Below are 18,151 nucleotides of genomic sequence, written 5' to 3'. Positions count from 1 at the left end.
CAGCAGCAATCCAAACAGCAGCAAGAGTCTTCACTTAATCAGTCATTGCTTTAATGATCACAGGACAATGGTTTACAATAGCAACATTTCGATCCCAAAATGGGGATTTTTTTCAAGCTTGAAAAAGATCCCCATTTTGGGATCGAAATGTTGCTGTTGTAAACCATTGTCCTGTGATCATTAAAGCAATGACTGATTAAGTGAAGACTTTTGCTGCTGTTTGGATTGCTGCTGGAACTTCCAATTTCTCTACCCTGGAGAGTGGGTGAGAACCACAGTTGGACTGTTTATTAAAACCTTGAAGTAAAAGGACATTTAAGTTTATGTGCATAAAGTGCTGTGCTGAAGTAAGCTGCTGTTGCTGTGAAGTTGAAAATAAAGAGACATTTGGAGTTTAACCCATTGGTGTCTACCTGTGATGTGGGCGAATGATCCCCGGGTTGCTACAGTGTGTATTTAATATTATACAAGGTGTCCACAGAAATACCTCTCCAGGGCCGAAAGAGATCCTTCCAGCATTGCACGTGGGTGTATCTTTTTTACATGCGGAAAAACGCCCGTGTGACTGAGCCCTAAGGTAGAGAGGGGCTGCAGCGCAGCGCAGAAAATCTGTCCACGTCACGGGTTATAATAAATTTATGAGGGTGTAGAGCTATCTGACCAGGGGCTTCAGCCATTTTTGGTGAAGCGCAAGACTGGGGCTTGGTATAAAAATGTAGCAATCTATCCGATTCAGATCGCTACATATAATGCGTATGTAATTTAAAAGACATCCCAGGAAATGCTGAGCTTCCTGCAGTTCCAGGAGCAACTTATTGAGCACCTTTTGTTTGAGACCACCGCACTGTTGCAGCCGTTCTGAGGTTCCTACCTTGCTTTCAGGCCAGACCAGGGTTTAGCAGCATTCCTACCTCTCCTGGAGCTGAGAGGTGTGGTGGTTGCAAGATTAATGTCAGTCAGCACCTGGTGCTAAGTAGCTCTGCTGCTATTTAAGCAGTGCTAACTGTTAGTCCTGTGCTGGTCATTTCACTTCAGTCCTATGTTGGATAGCGTCGGAGCAACACAGAGTGGTGGAAGCTCTTCATTTGAAGCTAAGTTCTTTACTGTTTGGTTTTGTTTTGTTTCTCCTTTTGTTTTGTGCTAGGGCCCCCAGTGAGGGACTGGTCAGTGGCCCAGGTTCGAGTGCAGGCTCGCACTTATCAGCGCGGTAGGTCTGCCGAGTAGGCAGGGCCCCCTCCCGTGTTAGGGGACGATAGGGAGAGCATTCCCCTTTAGTTTTTGTTTCCTTTTGCACAGTTGTGCCTTTGATTTATGTTATTGAGGTTGCACGTTCTAAGGACGCAACAGATTGACCAGCCCTTACCTACTCAGGGAGATTGTGTGCTGTTACTATGAATCCCCTTGAGGTTTGTCGTACCAGCTTGGCTCGCTGGCTGCTGAGCTCGCTGAGATAAAACAGCACCAAACTGCGCTGCAGGTTCCCAGAAAGGAACCAAAAATTGAGCTACCCGACCGTTTTTCTGGTGATAGGCAGGAATTTGGATCCTTTCCGGATGCCTGTAAGCTTTACTTTAGACTGCGTCCAGTGTCTTCAGGGGACGACGCCCAGAAGGTGGGCATTGTCATGTCCAGACTGCAGGGGGCGCCACAGGCATGGGCTTTTTCATTACCCCCAATGTCTGAGGCCTTGGACTCGGTGGATGACTTTTTTGCTGCATTGGGTCTAATCTATGACGACCCAGACAAGATGTCGGTGGCTGAAGGGAATATCAGACGTTTACAACAGGGAGACTCCTCTGTCGAAGATTATTGTGCTGGGTTTCAACGTTGGGCAGCAGAAACCCAGTGGAATGACCCTGCTTTAAAGAGCCAGTTCCATTGGGGTCTATCCAATAAAATCAAGAATGTACTGGTAGGTTATCCAGTACCCCGCAGTCTTGATGAGGCCATGTCTCTGGCTATCAAAGCTGGGAGATGGATCAGGGAGAGACATCAGGAACTCTCCATAGATTCTGGCCTCTTATCAGCGGATGTGGAGGAGCCCATGCAGTTGGGGTCTCTGACTGCCAGGGCTAGGAATGGGAACAAAGTACAGTGTAAAGGTCGTTGCTTTTCCTGTAACCGCATTGGTCGCATGGCTCAGTGTTGTCCCTGTCATAATTGCCAGCCAGGACTTGATGGCTGGGAGATTACTGAGGGGGCCCTCTAGGCCATCAAATTGCCTGGATATCACCCTCCAGACTGGTGCTTCCTGCTGAGATCCTGTCTGATAGTGTGGGCAACCCCATAAGAGTCCTTCTGGATTGTGGAGCTAGTATTAATTTAATACATCGGGAGACGTTCAGACGTTTAGGCTTAGAGATGAAGGCTCTGGACTTTCCCATTCCCGTATCCGCCATTGATGCTGCTCCACTATCGCAGAGAAGTCTGAGGTTTTGTGTGCCTAACGTCCGTTTAAAAATTGGGCTGTTCCACAGGGAGATTATAACATTCTATGTCATAGAATCCCTCCCTTCGCAAGTAGTCTTGGGGCTGCCTTGGCTATGTCTACACAACCCGGTAGTAGACTGGGAGAAGGGGGACATTGTTGAATGGAGCCCTGGTTGTCTGTCCGGTTGCGTTTCTGTTGATATAGCTTCTACTCAGACAGAAGAGCTGCCGGAAGTCATCGCCGACCTCTCTGAGGGGCTTCCCCAAGTGGGGGCAGACAAATTACCACCACACAGACAGGGAGATTGTGCTATTTAACTTCTCCCTGACTACGAGTTCCCCAGGAGCCGCATACCCCCTCCTGAGAGACTGACGCTCAAAGCTTATACCCAAGAGGGTTTTAAGAGGGATCCTGAGAGGGGTTCTGAAATTGAAGAAGTGTGTTGCTACGGCTCCGGCACTGGGGCAGCCGGATTTTTCTGGGCCTATTATGGCCGAGGTCCAGAGAGTTACGGCGAGCAGTTCAGCGGAGAAAGCGAGTTGCTAACAGTCACCGCCCAGAGAGGGCGGAATTCCATGTTGGAGACTTGGTTTGGTTGTCTACCGGGAATATAAAACTGAAACAACCATCCGCTAAACTGGGCCCGCAATTTATCGGTCCGTTTAAAATAATTGAGACTAACGCGGTGGCCTTCTGGTTAGAAATTCCCAGGGCGATGAAAATTAACAATGTTTTCCACAAATCTCTGCTCAAAAGATTCATCGATCCTGGGAATGACCCTCCACCCCCAGCTCTTGTGCTAGCGGATGAGGAGGAGCAGTTGGTAATAAGTCACATTTTGGACTACCGTCGAGTCAAAAAATTTCACAGATCAAACCCTGGTCGTCCTGATCTTAAGGGTCCTGGGGCCCCTCCTAGAAGGGGAGGTACTGTTGCAGCTGTTCTTAGGTTCCCACCTTGCTTTTAGGCCAGACCAGGGTTTAGCAGCATTCCTACCTCTCCTGGAGCTGAGAGGTGTGGTGGTTGCAAGATTAATGTCAGTTGCTGACTGACATTAATCTTGTGCTAAGTAGCTCTGCTGCTATTTAAACAGTGCTAACTGTTACTCCTGTGCTGATCAATTCACTTCAGTCCTATGTTGGACAGCATCGGAGCAACACAGAGTGGTGGAAGCTCTTCATTTGAAGCTAAGTTCTTTACTGTTTTGTTTTGTTTCTCCTTTTGTTTTGTGCTAGGGCCCCCAGTGAGGGACTGGTCAGTGGCCCAGGTTCGAGTGCAGGCTTGCACTTATCAGCGCGGTCGGTCTGCCGAGTAGGCAGGGCCCCCTCCCGGGTTAGGGGACGATAGGGAGAGCATTCCCCTTTAGTTTTTGTTTCCTTTTGCACAGTTGTGCCTTTGATTTATGTTATTGAGGTTGCACGTTCTTAGGACGCAACACGCACCCCAAGAAATCATTATGTGTGTGGTAGGTGCGAAGGCTCATAGAGCGCCACTTTCTGCACCCCAACCCAGAAACTGCGGGCAAAAAATACCCCCCCAAAAAAGTGTCGGGTTTGCAATAAGCAAGGGAGAAGGAGGCCTTTGTAATTACTACTGTTTTGGAACCTACCATATAATCTTACATTATTAATTTTATTTAATATATAGGGAATGCCAAAAAAGGGCAGTTGTGCCCTAAAATCCAATGGGTGTTCCCTCCATTATAGGCCTAGCCATATGTCCTTTATGCAGATTGGGGCAATAATGGGGGTATTGCTGAACACAGAAGAACTAGTGCTAAAAAATTTGGGGTGCCCCCCCCCCCTGTTTTTTTGCTTGAAACAAAGAAAACTGTCATGAAAATGACAAATTTGTCCGGATTTTGGCGCTTTTAATAAATATACACAAATTCTATCGGTCTATTTTTACAACCTAAATGAACTACAATATGTGGTGAAAAAACAGTGTTAGAATCATTTGGATATGCAAAACCTTTACAGAGTTATTATATGTTAAAGTGACACATGACAGATTTCCAAAATTTGGCTCCGTCACTAAGGGCTTAAATAAAAACTGCCAATTTACCACTGTGGTAGCACCACCTTAAGACCACGTTTTGCCATCGGAGAGGAGCAGCAGCGCCACCATGACTACCCCGCTGCTCCCCCTCCTCAGTCTGGGTCACCACACATTTACACGCGCATTTACACAATGCGTTGCATATTTGTGCATGCAAAAAATATGCAGCCATGCTCCCATTCATTGAAAAGGGCAATTAAGTTAATTAGTTCAGTATGTGCTTTTTTCGTGCACAAATGCAGAGGAAAATAGAGTATGTTGTTTTTTGTGTGACCAAAATGTGCAAGCAATACACTCTAATGTGAACAAACCCATTGAAATTAATGGGTACTAGTCCATGCCAAACACCGCACCAATACGTTCGCGTGACACCGGCCTAACTGAGCGTGCAAACTATACTTCCATCTGCATCTCTAGGAATATTCAATGTCTTTGCCATCTTTTTGTATCCTTTTCACACTGCAGCCTCCAAGCACCATTGTCTGTGATGAAGATATTTGTAGCGAGGAGAGTCTGAGAGAGTCAAAATGAGAACTTGAAGACACGGAGGCTGGCGAGCATTGTCACCTCTTGTTAGGGATGTGATTGGTGCAAGCGAATCCTGGCACCAGTATCTTTGTCAGATGCTCTGCTTTCTGTCACAGTGCGTGGCTCCTGTCCTGTCTACATGTTTGACAGTGTCTTCTCCGATTATAGCAGTCATGTAACTTGCAGGGTGGCTCGCTGCAGTCTCTCTTTATTCTAAGGCGATCAATGAATGTCTATCTTTAGCTGCTTTTGATATGTGGTTTTGTGCTTCTTTTGACTCTTTGGTTTTGAAAGTAATTGTTTATTCTTGTTAGATTGGTATTTAGAGGGTTTGTACATCGGTAACTGACAAAGACCTATGATAACTATATGGCAGATTCTTTCACATTGTTTTGTAATTCTGACAAGTAGGACAGGAAAGTTTAATGATTAAAACAGAAACTGCAGCTCCTTTATAAGCTTTCTTAGTCCTGTGCGCAGGAGGTTGTTCTGCCCCAAGTGAGTACTATATGGCTCTGTACTACAGAGCTGCAGGAACTCTCTGTAGTGTTACACCATGGACCACTGGGTGCCATATGAGGGGGAATAGCTCCATAACACGGTATGCATAGAAGTATAACATAGGGGAAAGAGAACTCTGCATGAATCGCAAAGAATACAAATAATGTGACTTTATTATAATGATCAATAAATATTAAAAACTCTTAAAAAAAGAAACAATATCTGTAAGATTGCAGTCATACATGTATGGCCACAGTTATGCATATTGTTTCTCAATTGTTCAGAGAAAGCAGGTCGCCAGCAGCACAAATTGTACATCCCTCCAAGGGCTGGGCATAGATTATGCAGTAGCCAAAGAAACAGGTGAATGGATCCTTATCACCAAAATCACATGCAGCAATGAAAAAAGACTTCGGCAGCATCCAGGGTGCAAATTGATATCCAAAGTTTTATTCCCCCATCACAGAAAAACAGGCAACGTTTCGGCCATGTTGGCCTTTGTCAAGCTTGACAAAGGCCAATATGGCCGAAACGTTGCCTGTTTTTCTGTGATGGGGGAATAAAACGTTGGATATCAATTTGCACCCTGGATGCTGCCGAAGTCTTTTTTCATTGTTTCTTAATTGTTGGTATATATTTTTGTCCTGTGTTACATATTGTTTTGGTGTTTTACAGTGGCAAATTACTTGGCGGGCATCATAATCTGTAACAAGTAGTAGTAGCTGCAGGTTTACTCTATGACGGGCATGTCTGGCAGCTTCCGCTTAGCAAGACCTGGTTTTGCCCCCAGTCTTTGGTACGACTCATCACACACCATCACACCCCACAATGCATACAGTCATCACATGTAGCATAGCAAGGTCCTCTTTGTACCGTGTCACTCATTTAGTCTTGTTTATTGTTCTTGTTTTATCTTCTTATATACAGTGCCTTGGAACTAATGGAGAAGAGTAATGATAATAGGGTTCAGTTAAATGCGAAAAGATGCACCTAAAAGGAGTCATAGGCTATTTAATGCCACGTTCATTTAGGAAGTTGTAGATAAAACGTAACCATTTTCTGAAGAAACTAATAGAGCCTGATGTTTATGATCTCTCAGCGTTCGGCCTGTCTGTATTGAAGAAGTGGGACTTATTACCTGTGGGATTACTTTTAAATTAGGAATAGCAGTATGTAAATCACATTCTTTGCAGATTAAGAAGAAGACTATATATAAAGAAGACTATATATGTGCAGAATGTTAAAATGTCACTTTCAATTTATCCTATCAATGCTTATGGAAAGTGTTTCTGATGTAGGTTTCCATTGTACAATATTTTTAGAAATGAAATTGATATACTTTATATGATCACAGTTTGAAATGACTGCCACTCTTTTCTTTTGGTTTCAGGGGTTGCAGGGAAATGCCACTATGTTTACTATGGGAAACATTCAGAAGGCAACAGATTTATTCGTGATGACCAGCTCTGAACAGAATAAAGTGCAATTTTCACTTCTGCTACCAGAAAACACTGTGGATTATGGAGATGGCCAATAATGTAACCTTTTTTATTCACACTGGTATCTTGAAATCATAGTATCACAACTATAAATTCTACTTTTCCTTATGTATAACAAGAAAAATAAAATTTACATTGTAAAAGTGAATATATGTTTGCTTATCTTTTTGACATGTCTAAACTTTGCACATTAGCACGTGGTGGGGTCATCATGGGTCACAAACTCAAATTTGGCTGTCTTCAGACAGTAGAGTGGCCCTGACATTTGAAGGCTTGGCAGAGGCTGGGGAAGTAACCGACAGTGCCAACACCAGGTATTTAAAGGGTCTGACTGAGTTGCAGGTTTTTGGTACAATCCATTGTTCATGCAGTAACATAACAAATAGTTATATATTCACCTCTTCTCACTCTTGCTGTTTCCTGTGGGCTGCTCCGGTTCTCCCCTTTGATGTCAGGTTTACAGGCTGCTCGAGCCTGTTTATGGGATATCACAGGTGCTGCAAACAATGGTAGAGCTTAGTGATTGGTCGCTAAGCTCTGCCATTGGCTGCAGTGCATGTGATGTCCTGTAAGCCAGGCGGGACTGCGGCCTATATAAAAAAACAGGCATGGAGGGACAATAAACAACAAGAACAGAGCATTTAAACTACTAAAATAAGAAGACATGGAAGCTGCACTAAAAAGCTATAAAAAAAAAAATGAAATCTAAAAGCAGCAAAGGTGGAGACAGAGTGACTCATTACCAGAAAAAACTAAGAGTAAACTGTTCTTCAATTATATAAATAGTAAAAAGATTAAAACTGAAAGTGTAGAGGGTGATGAGGAGAAAGCAAATCTATTAAATAGTTTTTCTCAAGTGTATTTACAGAGGAAAATGAAATGTCAGGTGAAATGCACAAAGATAGAGTAAACTCTCCATTAAATATGACAAGTCTAACCCATTAAGAAGTGTGGTGCCATCTTAAAAACATTAAAATAGACTAATTTCTGGGTCCCGATGACATACACCACTGGGTTCTAAGGGAATTAAGTAATGTGATAGACTGTTCTTTCTTATTTCAGTATTCTATAGTGACAATTTCTGATTCACAGAATTGGTGCATAACAAATGTTTTGCCAGTGTTCCAAAAGGGGTTATGAAGTGAACCTGGAAACTGCAACCGGGAAGTCTAACTTTGACTGTGGGTAAAATGTTTGAAGAGTTTCTGAGAGATGCTATCCTGGATTACCACAATAAAAATTGCTGCATAACTGCATATCAACATGTGTTTATGAGGGATCACTCCTGTCAAACCAAACTAATCAGCTTCTATGAAGAGGTAAGTTCTAGACTGGACTTGGGGAAATCATTACATTTCATATATCTCAATTTTTGCAAATCATTTAATACCGTGCCACATAAATTGGAATATAAAATGACAATGCTTGGTCTGGGCCAGAATGTGTGAGACTGCGTAAGTAACTGGCTCAGTGGTAGAATGCAGAGACTGGTTATAAAAGAGGAGGAAATATTGAGTTGTATGTTAGGAAAGCATACATATTCATAGATTCAAGCTTCATTGCATGGTAGTTCTGAAGAAACTGTTTGGGTAAGAATACAAGGAGAGAACAACAGAAAGGACACCATTGTAGTCATTTATTATAGGCCACCTGGACAGGCAGAAGATATTGATGGACTTTTTCTACATCAGATGGCCAAATTCTCCAAAAAGTACAACATAGTGATTATGGGAGATTTTAACTTTCCAGACTTTTGTTGGGAATCTCTTTTGGGTAAAAGAAATTCTTATCCGCTCTTGCTGACAACTTTTTTCTTCCAAAAGGTAGAAGATAAAACAAGAGGATCTGCTATCTTGGACCTAATTTTTACTAACCAGGAGGAAATGGTTGTGGAAGTAAGGGTGGCTGGGACCTTAGGAGGCAGTGATCATGTTCTCCTTAAATCTTGGATAAAAAGAGGAGGAAGACCTGAGAAAACTCAGACCTCAAGGTTGGATTTCAGAAAGGCAGATGTTAATGGACTCAGAAAGAGGGTAGGAAGGATCCAATGGCTGGATGTTCTTAAGGACAGAAGAAATGGAAATACTGCAAAATGAGATTCTCAAAGCACAATCATTAACAATCCCTAATAGAAGGAAGAATTGGAAGCATTCAAAAATACCAGAATGTATGAACATTCTGGTCTCTTACACTCATTTTAAAAAGGAAGACGAATATGTTTATAAAATGGAAAGATTGGAGGATATCTAAAGAAAATATAATGCAGTCTGCAGAAACTGTAGGGCAAGTGTGAGAAAAGCTAAAGCCAATAATGAATTGAGGCTTGCAACAGAGGCCAAAAGCAATTAAAAAAAAGTTTTTTTCAGGGTATGTAAAAAGCAAATGAAAAGCGGAAGATGCTATAGGATGTTTACAGGATGAAAATGGTAAATTGGTTAAAAATGTTGTTGAGAAGGCCGAACTTTTAAATTTTCTCAGAAAATAAATGTAACATCAGCTGAACTTCCCTGTGCTATTGGGGGAATACAAGAATGCAGGTGATCTATAAACAGAGAGATGGTGAGGACTAGAGATGAGCGAACGTACTCGTTTCGAGTAATTACTCGATCGAGTACCGCCATTTTCGAGTACTTCAGTACTCGAGTGAAAAGTACTCGGGGTCGCCGGGGGGCGGGGGGCGCCGTGGGTGAGTGGGGGGTAGCAGCGGGGAACAGGGGGGAGCCCTCTCTCTCTCTCCCTCTCCCCCCCCCACTCCCTGCTGCAACCCCCCACTCACCCACGGCGCCCCCCGAATTTTTTTGCCAGAGTACGGGAGTACTCGAAAATCGCGGTATTCGGGCGAAAAAGGGGCGTGGCCGAGCACGTTTGCTCATCTCTAGTGAGGACACACTTAGCTAACTTACCTGAATCAAGTCTCAAGGTCCAGATAAATTACATCCTAGAATACTAAAAAAAATCTGCAGAGGTAATTGCTGAACCACTCAAAGAAATCTTTGAAAATTCCTGGAGAACAGGAGAAGTCCTAGAAGATTGGAAAAGGGTAAATGTTGACCCTATCTTCAAAAATAGGAAGAAGGTGGACCCAGGAAACTACACGTCTATGAGCCTGACTTCTTTACCAGGAAAGAGCTTTAAGCAAATTAAACAGCATGTATGCAAGGACTTGAATGAGAAGGGAGTAATTGACCAGGACAAACAAGTCAGGCCAGACTATGCTAATTTCCTTCTATAACAGAATCACCAACTGGGTTAATCAGGGAAACCCGGTAGATATAGTATATCTTGACTTTAGTAAAGCATTTGACAAAGTAACTTATACTATCCTTATTTGAAAAAGGCCAAATATAGGATTGACAAGGCAACTGTTAAATGGATTCACAACTGGCTAATTGACCGTACTCAAAGAGTGGTTATAAATGGCTGCACATACAATTGGAAATATGTGTCAAGTGGGGTACCACAAGGCTCTGTCCTAGCCCAGTGTTGTTCAACATTTTTATAAATGATCTGGAGGAGGGATTTAATGGAAAACTGATCAAATTTACCAATGACACAAAGCTAGGAGAGATTGCTAATACTAGAGAAGAGAGAGAAAGGATTAAAGAAAGATCTTGACAAGCTTGAACAGTGGGCAGCGGACTAACAGAGTGGTATTTAACAAGAAAAAATGCAAGGTCCTACATCTGGGTAAGAAAAATGAAAAAAGTACATACAGAATGTGAGGAATTGAGCCGAGGAGAAGCACATGTGAAAAAGACTTGGGTGTACTAGTATATCACAGACTGAACATGAGTCAGCAGTTTGGTGATGCAACAAAAAACGCAAACACAATTCTGGGTTGCATTAAGAGAAGCATAAAGTCTAGATCACATAAAGTAATTATGTCCCTCTACTCTTCCTTAGTCTGAACTCATCTGAAATACTGTACACCGTTCTGGGCACCACAATTTTAAAAAGACATAGCTCTTCTCTGAACTTACTCCAGTTTGTCTATCAGGATTTTGAGCATTCTGCAGATCATGTCCTATTAGGAACGGTTAAAGGATCTGGGAATGTTTAGCTTGCAGAAGAGAAGGCTGAGAGGATACCTAATAGCTGTCTAGAAATATCTGAAAGGCTGTCACAGTGCAGAGGCATCAGCCCTATTCTCATTTGAACAAGGAAAGACGAAGCAATGTGATGAAATTTAAAGGGAGGAGACACATTAGACATTATAAAAAACTTTTTGACAGGGAGGGTGATCGATGGGTGGAACAGGTTGCCATGGGAGGTGGTGAGTTCTCTTTCAATGGAAGTCTTCAAACAAAGGCTGGACAGACACTGGGTAACATTGACATGGAAAAGGACTTAGGGATTTTAGTCAACTGTAAGCTTAAAGGGGTTGTCTCGCGGCAGCAAGTGGGGTTATACACTTCTGTATGGCCATATTAATGCACTTTGTAATATACATCGTGCATTAAATATGAGCCATACAGAAGTTATTCACTTACCTGCTCCGTTGCTAGCGCCCCCGTTGCCATGGTTCCGTCTAACTTCGGTGTCTTCTTGCTTTTTTAGACGCGCTTGCGCAGATGCATCTTCTCCCTTCGGCTGGTCTTGGAAGCATCAGCGTTTTGGCTCCGCCCCCTTTTCGCGTCATCGCGTAGCTCCGCCCCCGTCATGTGCCGATTCCAGCCAATCAGGAGGCTGGAACCGGCACACATCATGGGGCGGAGCTACGCGATGATGCGTACAAGGGGGCGGAGCCAAAACGCCGATGCTTCCAAGACCAGCCGAAGGGAGAAGATGCATCTGCGCAAGCGCGTCTAAAAAAGCAAGAAGACACCGAAGTTAGACGGAACCATGGCAACGGGGACGCTAGCAACAGAGCAGGTAAGTGAATAACTTCTGTATGGCTCATATTTAATGCACGATGTATATTACAAAGTGCATTAATATGGCCATACAGAAGTGTATAGACCCACTTGCTTTCGCGAGACAACCCCTTTAACTGGAGCAACCAGTGTTAGCCAGCTGGTGCCAAGGCAAATATGATAATGGGGTGCATCAGAAGAGGTCTAGGGGCCTCAATGAGAACATTGTTCTTCCTCTTTACAAGTCACTGGTCAGACCACACAAGGAATATTATGTACAGTTTTGGGTTCTGGTACTCAAGAAGGACATATCAGAGCTTGAGCGAGTACAAAGGTGGCAACTAAAGTAATAACTGGAATGGGTGGACTACAATGTGGTTCATCTAAAGTTTGCCTTCAACCCCCTGGATGTTCCACAATGTTTCTGGGAAAATGTTGTATGGACAAATGAGACAAAACTAAAACCTTTTAGCACCAATGCATAAATGCTGTGTTTGGAGGGAAAAAATACACTGCACACCAACAGTGAAGCAGAGAGGGGGAGCATCATGTTTTGTAGCTGCTTTGCTACATCTGGACCTTAACACCTTGCAATCATTAAGGGAACAATGTATAGGTGCATCAAGCATTTTACAGGAGAAGGTAAAGGATAGCAGTCAATGACCTTAAACTGAAAAGATTATGGGTAGAGATGAGCGAACGTACTCGTCCGAGCTTGATACTTGTTCGAGTATTAGAGTGTTCGAGATGCTCGTTACTAGAGGCGAGCACCATGCGATGTTCGAGTTACTTTCACTTTCATCTCTGAGACGTTAGCGCGCTTTTCTGGCCAATGGAAAGACAGGGAAGGCATTACAACTTCCCCCTGCGACGTTCAAGAACTATACCACCCCCCTGCAGTGAGTGGCTGGCGAGATTAGGTGTCACCCGAGTATATAAATCGGCCCCTCCCGCAGCTCGCCACAGATGCATTCTGACAGAGATCAGGGAAAGTGCTGCTGATGCCAGAGCTGCTATAGGGAGAGTGTTAGGATTGATTTTAGGCTTCAAGAACCCCAACGGTTCTTCTTAGGGCCACATCTGACCGTGTGCAGTACTGTTGAGGCAACTTTTTGCAGTGTTGCACATTTTTTTTTGTATATCGGCCGTGCAGAGCATTGCGTCCTGCAGTAATTTTACATAGTCCACGGCTAGTAGTGGTGGTGAGGCAGGGACAGTGAAAGACATATCCAGTCTATATAGGCAGTGGGCTTTTCCCAAAAAATTTGGGAAAAAAAATCTATTTGGGCTGCCTGTGACCGTCCTGACTGTACTGCGTCTCTGCTGGGGGTAGTTGTCCTAATTCATACGCAGCCAGCTAAGTGTTACAGCAGGCTTGCGCAAAATTCTTTCCTGGCTCTGCGTTGCCTCTTACATCACCGCTGTCATCCTGTCCAGAGTGCAACAGTCTGCAGTAATTTTACATAGTCCACGGCCAGTAGTGGTGGTGAGGCAGGGACAGTGAAAGACATATCCAGTCTATATAGGCAGTGGGCTTTTCCAAAAAAATTTTGGAAAAAAAATCTATTTTGGCTGCCTGTGACCGTCCTGACTGTACTGCGTCTCTGCTGGGGGTAGTTGTCCTAATTCATACGCAGCCAGCTAAGTGTTACAGCAGGCTTGCGCAAAATTCTTTCCTGGCTCTGCGTTGCCTCTTACATCACCGCTGTCATCCTGTCCAGAGTGAAACAGTCTGCAGTAATTTTACATAGTCCATGGCCAGTAGTGGTGGTGAGGCAGGGACAGTGAAAGACATATCCAGTCTATATAGGCAGTGGGCTTTTCCAAAAAAATTTGGGAAAAAAAATCTATTTGGGCTGCCTGTGACTGTCCTGACTGTACTGCGTCTCTGCTGGGGGTAGTTGTCCTAATTCATACGCAGCCAGCTAAGTGTTACAGCAGGCATGCGCAAAATTCTTTCCTGCCTCTGCTGTGCGTTCCATAAGCGAAGTCAGCCTCCAACCACAGGCCAATAAGTGGCACATTTAATTACAGCGTTCTGTTTCTGCACTACTGGTAATACAGCATGCTGAGGGGTAGGGGTAGGCCTAGAGGACATGGACGCGGGTGAGGACGTAGAGGCCCAAGTCAGGGTGTGGGCACAGGCCGAGCTCCTGATCCAGGTGTATCGCAGCCGACTGCTGCGGGATTAGGAGAGAGGCACGTTTCTGGCGTCCCCACATTCATCTCACAATTAATGGGTCCACGCGGTAGACCTTTATTAGAAAATAAGCAGTGTGAGCAGGTCCTGTCGTGGATGGCAGAAAGTGCATCCAGCAATCTATCGACCACCCAGAATTCTGCGCCGTCCACTGCTGCAACTCTGAATCCTCTGGCTGCTGCTCCTCCTTCCTCCCAGCCTCCTCACTCCATTACAATGACACATTCTGAGGAGCAGGCAGACTCCCAGAAACTGTTCTCGGGCCCCTGCCCAGAATGGGCAGCAATGGTTCCGAATAGAGATGAGCGAGCACCAAAATGCTCGGGTGCTCGTTACTCGGGACGAAATTATCGCGATGCTCGAGGGTTCGTTTCGAGTAACGAACCCCATTGAAGTCAATGGGCGACCCGAGCATTTTTGTATATCGCCGATGCTTGCTAAGGTTTTCATTTGTGAAAATCTGGGCAATTCAAGAAAGTGATGGGAACGACACAGCAATGGATAGGGCAGGCGAGGAGCTAGATGTTGGGCTGCATCTGAAGTTCCCAGGTCCCACTATTAAGCCACAATACCGGCAAGAGTGCCCCCCCCAACAACTTTTACTTCTGAAAAGCCCTCATTAGCAATGCATACCTTAGCTAAGCACCACACTACCTCCAACAAAGCACAATCACTGCCTGCATGACACTCCGCTGCCACTTCTCCTGGGTTACATGCTGCCCCCCCCCGCACGACCCAGTGTCCACAGCGCACACCAAACTGTCCCTGCGCAGCCTTCAGCTGCCCTCATGCCACGCCACACTCATGTCTATTTATAAGTGCGTCTGCCATGAGTAGGAACCGCAGGCACACACTGCAGAGGGTTGGCACGGCTAGGCAGCGACCCTCTTCAGAAGGGGCGGGGTGATAGCCCACAATGCTGTACAGAAGCAATGAGAAATCCAATCCTGTGCCACCTCCATCAGGAGCTGCACATATGGGCATAGCAATGGGGAACCTATGTGCCACACACTATTCATTCTGTCAAGGTGTCTGCATGCCCCAGTCAGACCGCGTTTTTTTATAAATAGTCACAGCCAGGTACAACTCCGCAATGGGAATTCCGTGTGCACGCATGGGTGGCTCCCTGGAACCCACCGGCTGTACATAAATGTATCCCATTGCAGTGCCCATCACAGCTGAGGTAACGTCCGATTAAATGCAGGTGGGCTTCGGCCCACACTGCATGCCCCAGTCAGACTAGGGTTCTTTAGAAGTAGACACATGCAGTTACAACTCCCTGTGGACCCACAGCATGGGTGGCTCCCTGGAACCCACCGGCGGTACATAAATATATCCCATTGCAGTGCCCAACACAGCTGATGTAACATCAGCTTTAATGCAGGTGGGCAAAAAATTAATTGGATTACACTGTAGGCGAGGGCCCCCAAAAATTGGTGTACCAACAGTACTAATGTACGTCAGAAAAATTGCCCATGCCCAACCAAGAGGGCAGGTGAAACCCATTAATCGCTTTGGTTAATGTGGCTTAATTTGTAACTACTAGGCCTGGAGGCAGCCCAATTAAAATAAAAATTGGTTCAGGTCAAAGTTTCAACGCTTTAATGAGCATTGAAGCGTATAAAAATTGTTTACAAAAATTATATGACTGAGCCTTGTGGGCCTAAGAAAAATTGCCCGTTCGGCGTGATTGCGTCAGGTTTCAGGAGGAGGAGCAAGAGGAGGAGGATGAATATTATACACAGATTGATGAAGCTAAAAGGTCCACGTTTTTGATGGTGATAGAGAACGATGCTTCCATCCGCGGGTGCAGCCTACGTATTGTTTAGGTATCGCTGCTGTCCGCTGGTGGAGAAGAGAAGTCTGGGGAAATCCAGGCTTTGTTCATCTTGATGAGTGTAAGCCTGTCGGCACTGTCGGTTGACAGGCGGGTACGCTTATCTGTGATGATTCCCCCAGTCGCACTAAACAACCTCTCTGACAAGACGCTAGCCGCAGGACAAGCAAGCACCTCCAGGGCATTCAGCGCAAGTTCAGGCCACATGTCCAGCTTCGACACCCAGTAGTTGTAGGGGGCAGAGGCGTCACGGAGGACGGTCGTGCGATCGGCTACGTACTCCCTCACCATCCTTTTACAGTGCTCCCGCCGACTCAGCCTTGACTGGGGAGCGGTGACACAGTCTTGCTGGGGAGCCAGAAAGCTGTCAAAGGCCTTAGAGAGTGTTCCCCTGCCTGTGCTGTACATGCTGCCTGATCTCTGCGCCTCCCCTGCTACCTGGCCCTCGGAACTGCGCCTTCGGCCACTAGCGCTGTCGGATGGGAATTTTACCATCAGTTTGTCCGCCAGGGTCCTGTGGTATAGCATCACTCTCGAACCCCTTTCCTCTTCGGGTATGAGAGTGGAAAGGTTCTCCTTATACCGTGGGTCGAGCAGTGTGTACACCCAGTAATCCGTAGTGGCCAGAATGCGTGTAACGCGAGGGTCACGAGAAAGGCATCCTAACATGAAGTCAGCCATGTGTGCCAGGGTACCTGTATGCAACACATGGCTGTCCTCACTAGGAAGATCACTTTCAGGATCCTCCTCCTCCTCAGGCCATACACGCTGAAAGGATGACAGGCAAGCAGCATGGGTACCCTCAGCAGTGGGCCAAGCTGTCTCTTCCCCCTCCTCCTCATCCTCCTCATGCTCCTCCTCCTCCTCAACGCGCAGAGATATAGACAGGAGGGTGCTCTGACTATCCAGCGACATACTGTCTTCCCCCGCCTCTGTTTCCGAGCGCAAAGCGTCTGCCTTTATGCTTTGCAGGGAACTTCTCAAGAGGCATAGCAGAGGAATGGTGACGCTAATGATTGCAGCATCGCCGCTCACCATCTGGGTAGACTCCTCAAAGTTTCCAAGGACCTGGCAGATGTCTGCCAACCAGGCCCACTCTTCTGTAAAGAATTGAGGAGGCTGACTCCCACTGCGCCACCCATGTTGGAGTTGGTATTCCACTATAGCTCTACGCTGCTCATAGAGCCTGGCCAACATGTGGAGCGTAGAGTTCCACCGTGTGGGCACGTCGCACAGCAATCGGTGCACTGGCAGATGAAACCGATGTTGCAGGGTGCGCAGGGTGGCAGCGTCCGTGTGGGACTTGCGGAAATGTGCGCAGAGACGACGCACCTTTCCGAGCAGGTCTGACAAGCGTGGGTAGCTTTTCAGAAAGCGCTGAACCACCAAATTAAAGACGTGGGCCAGGCATGGCACGTGCGTGAGGCTGCCGAGCTGCAGAGCCGCCACCAGGTTACGGCCGTTGTCACACACGACCATGCCGGTTGGAGGCTCAGCGGCGCAAGCCAGCGGTCGGTCTGCTCTGTCAGACCCTGCAGCAGTTTGTGGGCCGTGTGCCTCTTATCTCCTAAGCTGAGTAGTTTCAGCACGGCCTGCTGACGCTTGCCCACCGCTGTGCTGCCATGCCGCGCGACACCGACTGCTGGCGACGTGCTGCTGCTGACACATCTTGATTGCGAGACAGAGGTTGCGTAGGAGGAGGAGGAGGAGGAGGGTGGTTTAGTGGAGGAAGCATACACCGCCGCAGATACCACCACCGAGCTGGGGCCCGCAATTCTGGGGGTGGGTAGGACGTGAGCGGTCCCAGGCTCTGACTCTGTCCCAGCCTCCGCTAAATTCACCCAATGTGCCATCAGGGAGATATAGTGGCCCTGCCCGCCTGTGCTTGTCGACGTGTCCGTTGTTAAGTGGACCTTGCCAGTAACCGCGTTGGTGAGGGCGCGTACAATGTTGCGGGAGACGTGGTCGTGCAGGGCTGGGACAGCACATCGGGAAAAGTAGTGGTGACTGGGAACTGAGTAGCGCGGGGCCGCCGCCGCCATCATACTTTTGAAAGACTCCGTTTCCACAACCCTATACGGCAGCATCTCCAGGCTGATAAATTTGGCTATGTGCACGTTTAACGCTTGAGCGTGCGGGTGCGTGGCGGCGTACTTACGCTTGCGCTCCAACACTTGCGCTAGCGATGGCTGGACGGTGCTCTGACAGACATTGGTGGATAGGGCCGAGGTCAGCGGAGGTGAG

At 46.2% G+C, this 18,151-nt stretch overlaps 1 protein-coding gene across 2 annotated transcripts in view; it reads left to right on the top strand.

Moving 5' to 3' along the window:
- LRMDA (leucine rich melanocyte differentiation associated) overlaps positions 1-7,147 on the top strand; it is a 773,841-nt gene extending 766,694 nt beyond the window's left edge. For both annotated transcript variants that reach the window (XM_066600375.1, XM_066600374.1), the window contains exon 7: positions 6,909-7,147. In XM_066600375.1, the coding sequence (XP_066456472.1) occupies positions 6,909-6,988 (80 nt within the window). In that variant the 3' untranslated portion in view covers positions 6,989-7,147. The remainder of the gene's footprint in view (positions 1-6,908) is intronic.
- The last annotated feature ends 11,004 nt before the right edge of the window (positions 7,148-18,151 follow it).

Source organism: Eleutherodactylus coqui, chromosome 4, assembly GCF_035609145.1.
Source record: "Eleutherodactylus coqui strain aEleCoq1 chromosome 4, aEleCoq1.hap1, whole genome shotgun sequence".
Taxonomy (NCBI): domain Eukaryota; kingdom Metazoa; phylum Chordata; class Amphibia; order Anura; family Eleutherodactylidae; genus Eleutherodactylus; species Eleutherodactylus coqui.
The sequence above is the reverse complement of the archived record's forward strand: the minus strand, read 5'-3'. Positions and strand labels throughout refer to the sequence as shown.